This window comes from Pinus tabuliformis, chromosome 4_2 (genome assembly GCF_031772625.1).
Source record: "Pinus tabuliformis cultivar Carrire ecotype Pingquan chromosome 4_2, CPIR1, whole genome shotgun sequence".
NCBI lineage: Eukaryota > Viridiplantae > Streptophyta > Pinopsida > Pinales > Pinaceae > Pinus > Pinus tabuliformis.
The window spans coordinates 378,864,452-378,879,912 of NC_142304.1; the positions used below are offsets into that span (position 1 = coordinate 378,864,452).

General features: G+C 35.1%; 1 protein-coding gene across 1 annotated transcript in view; it reads left to right on the plus strand.

Annotated features, from left to right (window-relative positions):
* Positions 1-4,557: 4,557 nt before the first annotated feature.
* The window catches only part of LSM2 (Small nuclear ribonucleoprotein family protein), a 75,341-nt gene continuing 64,437 nt past the window's right edge, over positions 4,558-15,461 (plus strand). Inside the window, exons 1-2 of the mRNA XM_089428720.1 lie at positions 4,558-4,739; positions 4,932-5,090. Coding sequence (XP_089284846.1) covers positions 4,737-4,739; positions 4,932-5,090 — 162 coding nt within the window. The 5' untranslated portion in view covers positions 4,558-4,736. The remainder of the gene's footprint in view (positions 4,740-4,931; positions 5,091-15,461) is intronic.

A 15,461-nucleotide genomic window follows, 5' to 3' on the forward strand; every position in this document is an offset into this window, starting at 1 on the left:
CATATGTGTGCTTCTCAGCATTGTGATATAATTTTGTGGAGAATTAGAGCTTGTCAAGTCAAGGCCTTGCTATGCTGCTAATTGACAATGCTGGTTAAGTTGTTGATGCTTAAATATGGATTATCAATCCGACTCTTCTTATGGGAATATTTCAACATGAGAAGTATCCTTGTACTGGTTGTGGAATTATGAATACCTCCCTAGTTAATAGGGAGTGTTAGAAAATGTAATTAGGTTCGGTCTTCATAATGATCTTTGTACTTATATCAATGTATATTTTTATGTAAAAGAAAAAGAAGAATTTTTTTTTTTATTATTATTTTATTAGATAAGCATGTTCTTCATGATTATAGGTTTTCTTGAGTCAAAGTCCTATTTAGACTTCTTGTAAGAAAAAGAGAAAATATTTTTTAATACGTAATTTGGATCAAAATCCCCTCTAGATGCCAAGTCGGCCCTGCCCCAAAGGTCATGTCTATTTGAACCCCTCTAGACAGTATAAATAGAGGGTGAGTTGAGCTAATTTGAATACACACAATTTTGCTGGATTAGTTCTGAAATTTCACAGAAGTACGAGGGTTGAAGTCTGAAATTGAAGAAGGGTTTGTGGAAGTTATGCCTTATCATATTTCTTGTTGAAGATTTGTTGTTGGTCTCTTGCTGCTAATGTATTTTCTGTGTAAAAGGAGGGTTTGACCTGGCATCTAGAAGGTTAGAGTCTTGGGTCTTGGATATCTTACTTTGATTTGATTCTATTAGAAGATAATTTTTCTGGGTTTTCCCATTGGAGGGGTTTTCCCATGGCTTGGAGTCTATATCTTGTGTTCATTATTCTTTTGTGATCTTCATGATGCATGGATTTGATAATTTTTTAATGAAGAAACATAATATACAATAAAAGAAGCTAATAACATTCACAAGCAATTATCAATGAAGAGAAATCACTTTAATACTAAGGCTCCATATTTCTTAACAGATTCAACATTGAATATATTATTTAGGAATATCATAGTATTTTCTAACTAATATGTGTTTGGTCTCTAGACAAGTAAAAGATTTGGTTTGTGATTCTAACATATTATTTTTGGAAGAACATTACAAAAAGCCTCTTTTTTGTACAAGAGATGGAGACTTTAGAAACAAATACAAAGTTCTTTTATATCAACCTATGAAAAGAATGGTTCATTTTTTCTTCTTCCTAATTTAAAGACTTTTCTTCCCTTTAACTAAATCTCACTTCTATTTTTTAAAGTTTTTTGAATAAATAACATTTATTTCACATCATCAAGCTTTTAAAAAAATTAACAAACACATGTTTACAATATTAATAACACTCCTATTGCAAAATGAGGTATATGCAATTTTAGTTATTTATTAATTTTTTACTTTAATTATATTTAAAGTAAGCAACAAGTACTAGCTACTATGTAGCCCTTGTCTAATATACATATCTAATACATATAGATTTAAAAGCGGGGACCCTGCTGAAGAAGCATTATATTACAATATATACAATCTGTACAACTGATATCCGTACAATACGTTGCGTCACACTTGACAGCAACCCAGCAATAGACTTTCATATGTTGCGCGCAGGCAACTCAACATGTTCGGCGTGAATCGAACCCGGTGGGGAGGGCAATAGTGCTCCATCCCAACCACCTGGGACAACACATGATATATCTAACATATAGATTAAATATAAATATAAATATTAATTTAATGTACTAATTCATATTATTATTATATTAATTTAATATATTAATTAACATTATTTTTAATATTAATGTGTAGTAAAATTTTATATATTCTAAAATTAGAGTTTTTTTTTTTTACTTTTTCTTAGTTCTCATCAATTGAAATTTATTACTATTTGGCATAATTAGATTTTTTTTACATTCTTATCTTCTTGATGATGAACCTCATAAGCAGGTTCGAAACATTGATAGGTCCAAACTCTCATGTGATGGATCCAAAAACAATTTCGCAACAAAATTCAGATCACATAAGCCTCAAATTTGAAATACTCGAACACTTTTTTTAATTCACTCAAAAAGTTGAAGTAACTTGGGACTAGGTAATGGAATAATATGGTCCTATGTCTACATGCCGCTAAATTGGAACACTACTAGTTCATGTAATGAACAATCTTGCATGGTCATTTTTGATGCAACATCACAAGTACTCACAATATATTATTTTTAAATATCATAGTTACAATCTATTAAGAAATGTGAATTATTTTTGAAGCCTTTCTTGGTATGATAAAATGACAATCATGAATAAACTTTCCTTATAAAACACACTAAAGTAGACAAAGTTGATATTGACCTCAAGCCCATGCACAGATTGTTTGATTCTTGGGGTGTTGTTCCATGCATATTGAGATAAATCGCATGAGATCGCTCCTCAATTAGGTCCTTTAAGAAATTTTAGTAATCACACTATTGGTTTGGCCAACGTTGTCTAGATCACTAAACAAAAAATTACACAAGAGAACTATGTGAGTGGTGTTGAAGTTGGCTAAAATATCACCATAATTATACCAAATGCAAACCTATGGATAGCAAAGTTTTACACATTCCATTAGGGATCTATGATGTGTGAAGGCCTTGGGAAGATGCTCATGACAAATGAAGATCTATAGTAGTAGCTGAACTTTTGAATATTTTATAGTGACATTGACAGTTGAATGGTGATGATCCTTTATATTTATTTTATAATGACATTTCATAAAACACAATTCTTGATTAAATATAGATTTATTTTAACCCCAAATTTATTAAGAATTTCAAGAAAAAATAAACATACATATTTTAAATTGTTTGATTAAGATATTATATTTTTTATGTTATAATATTTTTTTTTCTTTTACATTTTTTATTTATTGAAGTAGACACTTATCATAATTCAGTTATCAAATCAATAGTGGGGACAATTATTACTAACTTCTATCAGCACATGCCATCACTATTATTCAAGGAAAACCACGCCACTTGGAATTACAGGTTGGTGATCCATAAAGGGGCAAGCTTTCACTTGTGCCTCATACCTTTGGATCTTGCGCTGTTAACCTCTTTACTTAAAGTCTAGAGAAGACAAGCTTCTAGCCAAACAAAAATAATTTTAGACTTTTTATTAACTCTTATGTTATTAATTAATTAAATTAAATTAAATTTATTAGATTTTGGTGATCCATAAAGGGGCAAGCTTTCACTTGTGCCTCATACTTTTGGATCTTGGGCTGTTAACCTCTTTACTTAAAGTCTAGAGAAAACAAGATTCTAGCCAAACAAAAATAATTTTAGACTTTTTTTTTTTTTTTTTACAGGAACGGTTATGATGCTTTATATTAATCTTAGGCAAAGTGCCAAATTCTGATTACACTTTGAGCTTCTTTGTCCTGCTGCATTTCTTTGCTAAGGATGTAGCTGAAGCTTACAGTTTTCTTCCTAAGGTAGACCCCCACTGAGTTGATTTCAGAGATTTTCCCCCACTTGTAAATACAAACAAATTGATTTAGGAGCAGACAGTAGAACATGACAGCAGATTATTTACGGTATGGGCTCCCATGATTCTTCATCCTCTTTCTTTTTAGTCCCAGCAGAAAGAAGGACAACTTTATTGGCTTCGATGTCCGCCATTTTGTTATGGATTCTTAACACGTGATAGTATTCCAAATTCTGGAAGCTTTTTTCCATATCTTTGATCCTGATAATCAGCCTTGCAAGATTGAGGTCCTGTACTGGGGTGTTGGTAATCATTGCATTTATAATGACTTGAGAGTCACCTATGACGATTACTTCCTTTATGTCCAGTTCTTTGAGGGTCTTGAGACCTTGGAATAGGGCCAAGGCTTCAGCTTGGATGCTGGTATTGTAATCTAGTCCCCAGGCGTAGGAGTGAATTTTTTCCCCGGATTGATTTAGGACAACACCTCCTGCACCTGCTTTGCCCGGATTTCCCTTAGCTGCTCCATCAAAGAAAAGGAAGTGCCTTGCTTGCGATTTTAGCCACTCTTGAAAGTCATTCTTAGGTTTTATTATTTGCCATTCTTTGAAGGTGAGGGCTTTTTGACTGCTGGCTGAAATTGGAGTTCAAGTTAGACTTTTTATTAACTCTTATGTTAGTAATTAATTAAATTAAATTAAATTTATTAGATTTTGGTGATCCATAAAGGGGCAAGCTTTTACTTGTGCCTCATACTTTTAGATCTTGCATTGTTAACCTCTTCACTTAAAGTCTAGAGAAGATAAGCTTCTAGCCAAACAAAAATAATTTTAGACTTTTTATTAACTCTTATGTTATTAATTAATTAAATTAAATTAAATTTAATTTATTAGATTTATGAATCATTGAAGTCAATTACATGTGTTATTAATTAAATAAATTTATTAGATTTATGAATCATTGAAGTCAATTACATGTGTATGATATATGATATCGTGGCTCCATACAAGATGGACAAATTGCAAACTTTAATATGTATGAAAAAGTGTGTGGCACAAGTTATAGTTAGACCATTGATGTACAGGTTTTTTAGTTTATATTCAGACCCTGGCACCCCTGACATTATTTACGCCATAAAGCTTGTCAGTTTGTGCAAAGTTAAAGGAGGTTAAGTCGTGGATTTTGAGTAAAGTCGTGGACGGAAGAAGAAGAGTTTGCTATTTTGCCTTGAGTATTTCTTTTGGGTTTTGCGTATTTTCGTTTGGGTTGCCGCAGGTCAAGCCAGCATGGTATCGCTGCTCCTCCTTTTTCGTTTTGCATTGTTTCCCTCCCTCTTACGCTAAGCTTATTTGCTGTGAAAGCTTTCCAAACAATGGGTTTTTTTTTTTTCATTGATTTTCCCCCAATAATTATTATTTTCTCAGACGGGCTTCCTGATATTCTTTTTCATTTACTGAGTTTCGGTTTGGTTTGTTTTGCAGTTGTTCTTTTCGTACTTCAAGGAGTTGGTTGGGAAGGAAGTAACTGTGGAGCTGAAGAATGATTTAGCCATCAGAGGAACTCTGCACTCAGTGGATCAGTATCTTAACATCAAATTGGAGAACACAAGAGTGGTCGAGCAAGACAAATATCCACATATGGTATCTTCTTCCTCGTCACCGTTGCATTCTCTTAGATACCAGTCACAAGCCTATATACTATGATTGCATTGTATGTGTGCATGTATACTTTGGTATACACGCTTGCAAACTTAAAATTTGCATCCAAGAAACAAATTATACTAGTACATGAATTTGAATCTGCAAAGCTTTTCAATGTAACCTAATTGCACTGTTGTAGTTTGTCATTGAGTTAACTTTTTCACATTCATTACATATAACCTTACTAATTTTATTTTCTGGTCAATTTTATTCTGTTATTTTTTGTGACACCATGCTTCTGATTACCACTGCATGGCAAACCTCCCTTCCCCATCATGGGAAAATATTACAATGGAATGTAAGAAACTTACAACACCCTAAAAAATATCCTTTGGTGGAGAAGCCATAATGGGGTATCTATTCCACCAAATTTGCCCAGGACATACATCTGGCTCAATAAAACAATCTGCTTGCATGGGTGAGACGCCCACACATGGCAAAACATGTCTCTGGGGATTCGAATCTTAGTTGGGTTATAAAACACTCCCACTTTACCAAATGACTAATGCCCTGTTGGCATCTCCATAATTTATCATCGAGATAACCTTTCCAGTTTGTTTCTCCATAAGGTTGCAGGTCAGTTCATGTTGTGTTGCATAGAGATTACTATCGACCTTGCAAAGTTTTACCCTCATCATATCTCATGTATGGAACTAAGGTTAGAATGAAACTTCAGTTTAACTGACTATAGTCAGGGTAGAAGTGTATGCAAATCATACTGTATTCTCTGTCAAAGTTAGGACCTTAATCATCTCAACACAATCCCCTAATCACAAAAAAATAAAAGTTGTTGCACCTCTGAGAAAGATCAGGAATTAAGACTATCGACTGTTAAATAACTGGTTTGCTTGCATATTGTATTCCTTTTGTTTGCTGTACTGCCATGTAAAGTGTCTTGTTCACATATTATTCAATAATGCTCCTCTCGAAGTGCAGATAAGTAATCTTGAGTCTTTCATTTGGAGAGGTAGTCATTTGCAGCCATACTGCATATAATGTCTTATGAGAAGCACTGAAGTCCATAAATGTTGTTTCCGTGTAAGAACCTCCAGCAGTATACTCTTAGCTAACGAATAACACAGCCAGATACACGTGTCTCATATAAACCCTATTAACAATCATTTGTTACCCTTCCTTTGGTAAGTCATTGGTATCAGCCTTACTAGTTGTTAAAAGGGTCTGGATAGCCCTTTTTAATAGTTTATTAAAACTGCTATAGAAAAAGTATTTTGTGAAAACTTAAAAGCAGTACTGCATGAGTTTGTATAACTTTTAGGTGGTTAGCTGGCCTTGTAAAGATTCATTTGTTTGACATAAAAGCCTGAAAGTGAACAGTGTACAAAAAAGTGGCTGTAAAAATTCAGAGCATGTCTCTGGGTTGCAGTTAATTTTTATTAGATTAAGTGATACCCATTTTTGATAGGTACCTTATTGGATGAAAATTGTTAATATCCCACTCTAACTCCCCTAGTTTGTGGAATAGAGTATTACCTCATGTATTGAGGGTCATTTTTATGATATAAGGCCCCACGAGGTATTAGAGTGTCAAATCAATAAATGTAAGTGGCCTCATTAAAGGTCCACTAGCTAGTGGTTGAGGCTTCATTAATAGATGTCCACTAGGTGGCTTGGGTTTTGGTCAATTAGAAACATCTATAGTAGTAGAAGTTGTTGTCACAAAGGGGCCAAATGCCAAAACATGGTGTGTAGGATGCACTTTCCTATGCCATTCTTGGCCTTCAAGCTAGTTTTTGGGCTAGGAATGCTATCCTCAATATTTCCTAAAGCAAGAGTCCTTATTTGTCACCCATTGACAACCTATTTAATAGATGGAGTTTAATTGGATTTATAATAGAGAAAAATGGTTCATGGAGTCAATCTCTGTTGTTGATTTTGAACAAGGATATGATATTGAAACTTAATTTCGAGAAAATTCAAAAGGTGGCCAACTAGTAGGGGGGTTTAATGAGATTTAACAATTGGACTTATCTTTTGAACCGTGGACAATATAATCTAATTCGGCGATGCAAATAATGTAGAAAAGAGCAAGTATGGTTGGAGGAGGAGGCAAAAATATCTTCCTAGCACATATTCATCTGACAATTTTGAACAGTGATATGATATTGAAACTTAATTTCAAGAAAATTCAAAAGGTGGCCAACTAGTAGGGGGGTTTTAATGAGATTCAACAATTGGACTTATCTTCTGAACCGTGGACAATATAATCTAATTCAGTGAAGCAAATAATGTAGAAAAGAGCAAGTATAGGTAGAGGAGGCAAAACTATCTTCCTAGCACATATTCATCTAACAAAAATCCAACAGGCAAATCAAGCATAAATCCATTAGCTTATTCAACATTATGTAAGATAGAAATTGAAGAAAAAAACTAGCATAATTTGCTTGAATTTATTATTGACTAGTGGTAACAATCTCGGTCTTGATTTGACGATAAATCCTATAGTTCATTAATCTTATACATCATTGAAGAAAAAGACACAGTTGGCATTCATTGCAAAAAGAATTTTTGGGGCCATTGCCCCTTTAGGGTAACTACCTTAAAGACACACTCTGTTGAGTGCGTTGTTGTTGCATGTATGAGATTCTTGTTCCAACTTCTCAGATATAGGCCGACTTCTCTCTTACACTTCATAACACACCTATGCTTTAGATTCATCTTGCAATGGTATATTAGTTCCTGTTCCTTAGACACTTCATATTATATGTGCTAGTAGACTTCAGTCCATGATGATTCATTCCAGTTATTATTATTCCATGTGTTGTTTCCTAGCTTAGAATGGTGTTGATGATTCTGAATTGTTTGTAAGTGTGCTATGACAGATATTGGTTTTTATTATCTATAATTGAATAAAATCTTACTTTCTTGCCCCGTCTAACCATGGGGGACATAATTCTCCTCAGATAGATGTGTCATGGCCTAGGCCACTAGGTACTAGCAGGAATCAAGGTGGGTAGCGTAATTATATCACATCCGTACTTAACACTTTCCTCAATTCCTTTACATTTCCATCTCATCCATATAAATTTTACATTTCCTAACCTGTGAATAGCTTGTTAAATGTCACCATAGAGGTTTGAATGAAGAAAGAAAAAATCTTGCAAAACTTGGTCAAATCAAGCTAGAACAATAGGCTGAGAGGGAAAGAGAAAGGAAACTGAAGAAAGAAATGTGTACTACAATAAAGGCGCACACTTGAAGTCCCAGAGTTGAATGCTTATCAAAGGAAAAAAGGACTTAAAAAATTAATGAAAAAATAGTAGAAAGGGGATTTCGAAATGGGGTCATAATAGAAAATCGAATAAAAATTTACCAAGTTACATTGTTGCAGGAATTGTTGCGTGAAAATTACTGCTTGTTTTGACCACTTGACATCCACCCATGTAGGTTTTAACCACAAGGTTTGAACGTTCCAGTAGTTTGATCAAATTAAAGAGGAAGTTAGGAGTTTGTTAAAATACCACTTGTAACAAGCACATGGTATTGTAAAGCACACTGTATTAAATGGTGGTTTTGAAGTACCTCTTCTTTTATAAAAGAGGTTAACTTCAACTCATTTTCACTTGCTGGAGAAATAAATAACACTTTTATATTATTTGTCTAGTGTATTCATTTTCATTCTATTTGCAAATGCTTAATGGGTTTTGAGGGAAATTGACTTTAGTCCTAGACTTCTCAAGTGATCAAGGTCACAACAAAGGGAAAAGCGCCAAGGAGGTGTTGAGAAATCTAGGGCATATAGTTAGGGTGTTTATAAAATTGATTTTTCTGCAATTCTTGACATTTTCTTGTGAGCTATGTTAGAGCATTAACATCATTATTTAGTTCTGTTTACCATCAAGACAAATGCCAATAAGAATATCACAATGCAAACATAAGAACGCCATATGTAGGCTGCTAGACAGGGCCAAAACCACTCCTAGAGAGGAAAACCCACGAAAATCTTTTCTTATAGAATTTCAATGAAGACTTCCAGGACCTTGACCTGACCAAACCCCAAGTGATGAGCCAGCCAAAACCTTAAAGAATATCTTTGCACAACAAAACTGAGGAAACACTAGTTCCTCCTTCAAAACTTGCACATGTGAGCAGGCAAATCCTGAAATTGCTTCCTTTCTTCTTTCGTTGGCTTCCACAGAAATTCACTCCTCCTTCCCTTCTTCGCTGGATCATATATCCTCTAATTCTCTCACTGGATCAGAGATATGTTACTTGTTGGATGTGTGTCCAAATGAGGAGAGCGAGTTCCTTTATATAGGCTTTGCTTGAGGATGAATTGGGCCACCTTGGGCCGACTTGAAGAAGGTTGGCCAACTCATCACTTGGAGGCTTCTAGACAATACAATTTACATTTATTATTTTCTTTCTTGATACATGAGCCCTCCAAGGGCTAGTACGTCATGACCTTGACCTTTTGACTTGTCAACAAGACCCCTAGAGCACTCAATGGGTGCTTTGACCTAGGACCACAATATGATGGGCAAGAAACCCATTTCAATAGTAATAATTTTCTTTTACAAATAATTTTTCGTTTCTTTTTCTTTTTCTTTTGACAAGTACATCAATGATTATATCAAGTCATGACTCAAGTTCAAATTATGAAGACCGACATTAATTACATTTCAACAGGAGGTATAACTTGTTTATTTCTTTGCATTTTCTCATGTCTGTTAAGTAAATTTATGAAATAATTGAGGTAAATTTCATAGCATTGTCTTATTATTTCATTATTTGTTTAAATAAACTCTTTAGTTTGACTGATTATCTTCTAGTTTAGATCTAATCTCCTTTTGGAGTTAGGTTTTTGTTATTCTAGAGTATTTGTCTTCTTCCAGCCTTAGGTGGAAGAAGACTTCATCACACTCTCTATAGAAAGCATTTCAAGCGAAAGAAAGGGAACTCCAAAGCCCAATGGAAGATTGGTCTCATTCCACTTCTCCAATAGAGTAAACTTTCCATTTTTCGTTTAATTTTTTGTATCAAGACCCAATTTCAAATTAAAGTCTTTTTTTAGCTTGCTCTTTACTCAGGTTAGGGTTTTAAAAATTTCTAATCTATAATTTGACTTGGGTAAATTAAAATTCAATCTAGGGTGTTAGATCTCAAATTCTGAAGAAGATCGATCCAAGTTGAGGTGCTTTAATTTTCTTTATGGTTCAGAATTTTTTACCTGTTGGCACTCAAACAAATTTGATATTAACTTACAAAACCTAAAGGGAATCCAATAATTCTATGGTGGTACTCAATGCATGGTAATAAATTTGAATATGAATGATGATGGTATCTCATTTGAATGATTATCTTAACCACAAGAATTGAATTCATATTTCCAATGAGACACGCTTAAGTGAGCTTGATGATCTATTTGGTGGGACAATTTATTTAATTTCTTCTCTCAAATTATGTGTTTGGTTTTCTCAATTCTGTTTTAGCTTTTTGAAATTTACAGCTAGTATGAAAAATTCTCCCATTGCTATTCAAGTTATTGAATGATTCTATTGGCCTAATTTTTGATGACATATTCTGAATGTTGTCCACATATGATGACTTCTTTAGCACATGTTACAACATCAATGCAACAAATATATCATGAGATTCAAGCAAGGATCTATGTACAACATTGATATGTCTGATCTAAAAATTTAAATGCTAAAATATCTCTCATGGTTTCTATATTAAGGCTTGGTCTTGTGACAACACATTGGGTTATTATTTCTGCAAATATCAGACAAGGTTATGGTATATTAAATCATTAAATGAATCGTGACAATTATTGGACCAAAGAAGGACAACAAGCACTCCTAGGGAGTGACTCAAGCAAGTTAAGCAAGTTCAAGGAGGTTGTTCAAGATTCCAAGCATTCCTAAAATTATTTCAAGCCAAATCAAGAGAGAATCCAAGGGAATGTTGCATCCTCAAGGCAAATTTATTTCTTCTATGTTTGATGTCACTTTATTTATTGAGGGTTTTATGACCAATTTTTGAGCTTGAAAAGTCATTCCCATGCCTCATGGAAGTGCCTTGACTTATAGTATAGGAATGGACCTTCATTTAAGGCATATTTTGAAGGATAATAAGCATTATTTGAGCCTTTATTGGAGCTATTTTTTGAGGAGCTGTCCACCTTTTTCCTAGCCATTGGAAGGTCAAATCAAGTTGTTGGACCACCAATGAAGAGCTGATTTTACAAGCAAGCCAGCCATGCAATTACAAGTGGAATGTTTGGTCATTTAGAGTCAAAACGACCCCTCTTGGCCTCATCCATGTAGCATTTTGCCTCCTTTTGGGGTTTACTATGTAAATTTGAAAAATTAAATTTTTTAACTTAGCCTCCAAGCATTTTGTGGATGGAAAGCTACTTATTTTGTGGGAGACCAAGGAGGAATTTTTGAAGAGCCTCATATATTTCTCTTGATTTGCGATTTCAAATTCAAGGAATCGATTCTCCAAATGACACTTGGGAAAAGTTACAAAAGATATTTGGTGAACCTAACATAATTAAATCTCGTCAACTTGAAAATCAAATCATGACTTTAAGTCCTAATGATTTCTCTTGCATTAAAGATTACTTATCTAAGTTTAAAACACTTAGACATTTGCTTAAAGACTGTCAAGTTACTTTAGACGAAGAACGTTGCATATATACTATTCATTCAAATCTTGGTTCTAACTTCTAATATTATGCTTATGTATCTACATTTTATGCCACTAGAGAAGCTTTGGGAGCTGCCTATCAAAAACTTTCTCTTGAATCTTTTTGTGACTCTTTGATTAGAGAACAAGACAAGCTCTTGCATATTGAAGTGATTATCACTACAAATACATCTAATAAGGCCTCAGTGGCCTAATAGAAATATAAAACCAAGCATCCAAAGAAGTAACATCCTCTCAACAAAAAGAAAAATAAGGGTCCTGTTGACTTCTTTTTGTCAACAGTCCGAGGAAGCAGAATGCAAAGATTTGAAGTAATTTTTTCAAAGTACAAAGTCATCATCCAGCACATGTTATCATTGTAAACCCAATCCCTGCAAGTTGTATTGTAAATGATGCTAGTATGACCGTTTAATTATGTAACAACACCTAGGTAAGCCTCTGATTTTGGTGACAAATTTCATCCTAGGAGGTTTTTTAACCTCCCCGATTTATGTGTGTTTCTAAACACGGTTAATCTGCGTCTAGAGCTATTTAAGACCTGCTCTTTCCAGCGTATATGAATCCTTTTCTTGCAGCATAGAACCCTCAATGACGGCGTATTATGTCTCCTAGGAGGACTGCGGTTAGGGCAATATAGAGCCCTTCTTTTGCTGCAGAATAAGGCCAACATTTAGAGTGCATCTGGACTGTGACTAGGGCATACACAAAATTGCAGCTAGGTCTCTTTTAGACCAGCGTGTAGACCTCTCCTCAAGACAACGGATAGGGGATTGCTTCTAGGGCCAGGATAGCGGCCAGATTGTGGCTAAGACACTTCCTTAAGTGCTGCGGCTAGGAGATTGCGTTAAGGTCATCTCCATAGGGTCATCCATGACAACATTAGGCTGCAACTATGATTCCTCAAGGATAGAGTTTAGGTCTCTTTGCGTTTAGGGCACGACAGCGTTAGAACCCTTGTTCCATGACTGTGTTAGTAGGCTTCTTCATTAAGCAACATTAGGGCTTTATTTCCATGCCAACGTTAGGAGCTAGGGCATCTTCTTTTAGGGCAGCGTATACTCTTAGGATCTCTCCTCTCACCAAAACCCAAAGACAAGTGGAGAGGAAGAGATCACAAGAGGTGTGTGTATATGTCTCAAATGACTTGCAAACCTCTTCTATTTATAGTAAAACATTGAGGATAAGTGGGGGCAATTTGGTCGCTGGCCGACCTTGACGAATTGACGCATAACACAAATAAATTCATATCTCCATGAATACATGTCGAAATCAGATGATCTTTAGATCAATCTTACACCTCTCGACGAGAGGAATCCAAGAAAAATATCAGCTGCCATAAATAAGAAGACCCACTTGGAGTTTGGCCCTAGTTGGCAATTTTAACAGAAAGGGATCAATGACATGATGGGAGTTTGATATAGAGGAGGTTGCACATGTGGATAAGGAGTGTGCAAAGTTGCAACAAGTAATGGTTTGGTTGCCATTCAACACCTTTGAGGATACAAAACAAACAATGGTGGTGACGATGCTATGCTTGATGATGCAGACAAATTGTTTTTGTGCATGGTAGGAGAAGAACACACACGAGCAATTTACTAGTTAAGCATGGCTAGTGACTGGCTTCCTTTTTGTTTTGAATTCTATTTTCTATACTTTGATAAAGGCCCAAGTCCTCATCTGTCCTTGGAAACTAGCTCCAGTACAATCGGGCCTTAATATCCTTTCTTGTGGAGAAAGTCAGGGAAATGCACGGGGAAACTTTTCCCTAGTGTAGGGGATGCATTTCTTCGAACCAACAGCAAAGGCAGGAGTAGTAGTAGACTCCTAAGTTTTTTTAGTAGATTAAGCAAATGACCCAGGACCAGCAGCATATAAGCCAGAAGCTAAGGTAGCACTAGAAAAGGGGAGCATTTGGGTGCCTCCCCTCTGTTTTTTGTCGAACAACCCTTTAACATAGAACAAAAATAGGGGATGAGTTAATTAATGGTAATGTTAAATTCTTAAAGTAAAAGTTGACATTCTCCTTTATCTTATCTTTTCTATCCTTTGGTTCTTTGTTCTCTTATCTGTCGACATTCTCCTATATGTTACCTTTCTATCCTTTTGACATTCTCTTTTATCTTACATTTTCTATTCTTTTACTTAAATTTTTAACATTACCATTAACTGTTTTGGGATGTTTGAGAGTGGTTCCAACCTCATTGGACTTCACATGTAGAAAGTAGAATTTCATTCCCATTCAAATTCAGCATACTTAATAGCTTTCGGGATTTTAGGATTTGCGGAATTATAGTGTTTCCACGGGATTGCACAATGATGAATTTGCATGGTATGAATTTTTATTGTTGCAATTTTAATTATTATTATTAATATTTCTATAATTTAGAGACCAGGACTCCAACGCACCCCTCGTGGTCCATAAATTTCCCTAAAATTTGGGGGTGGTCCCACATGTGCCCCATGTGCATCTCCCCGATTCTGTGCTACTGCTCCCCCATCCTGGAAACTTGGTGCAACATCGGTTAATTTAAAAGAAAAAGAAAGATATTATAGGGTGCCATCCCCTATGTTATCACCTCTCTATGGAAACACATCCTTCTTCACACCTGTGGTGGATGAATACTGTTTAGTCCTGCTTTTTTCTGTTTTACTATCTGAACAAGCACAATCACCTACTTCTTCTGAATTTTTTTAGCATCCACAATCTCCTGTGTGATCTTAACATCAACACATGATGTTTTCCCATCACTGTGCACCTATTCTTCCTGCAAATTAACTGGTTTTTCAGTTTTGAATTAGTAACCATCATCCATTTTCAAGCCTAAATTAACCTGTGTCAGATTGTCCGTTCATCTATCATCACATCCCTATTGACACTGATGGAAATTTTGCTAGGGTCTAGAAGCCTATATGCCTTTGGTTGATTAGAATAATGAACAAACAATATTTTACACCTCCCATCTAGTTTATTCCTCTTTTCTTTCAGAATTAACAAATAAGAAATATAACCAAGGATTGTGAAGTGGCTTACCTTGGTTTCCCTCTGGACCTTGCCTTTGTAGCTATGTTGCAGGAAACATGGTACAGAGGTCCGTTTCCGTACGGAAGCTGGTACGAAACGCAGAAACGCGTTTGGTACGGCTGTGAAACGCGTTTTCGGCCGTATTGCCACGTTTCCCGAAACGGAAACGTGGCCAGTACGGCTGGAAACGCGTTTCACGGTTGTACGACCCACGTTTCCTCATTAACTTGTGTTTTTTTTAATTTGTTTTTTAATTTATTTTTAGGGTATGTTAGTGACTTCTAGTTGCTTCTAGATGCATGTCTAAAGTTATAAAAGTGAATTTTTGCCCTAGTGTTGATATGCAGTTCATAAGGAAGTTTGAGGCATATGCAGTTCATGGTAATGTTTAAGAATAGTGATATTCTCCTTTACTTTTCATTTTCATCCTTTTACTTAAATTTTTAACATTAACATGAAATGACTTAGGATGTTTGAGAGTGGTTTCGCCCTCATTGGATTTCATATGGAGAAAGTAGAATTTTAGATCTCAGTCAAAATCCAGCAGACTTATCTGTTTTTCAGGATTCAGGATTGGGGGAATTGCAATGTTTCCATTGGATTTTATCATGTACTAG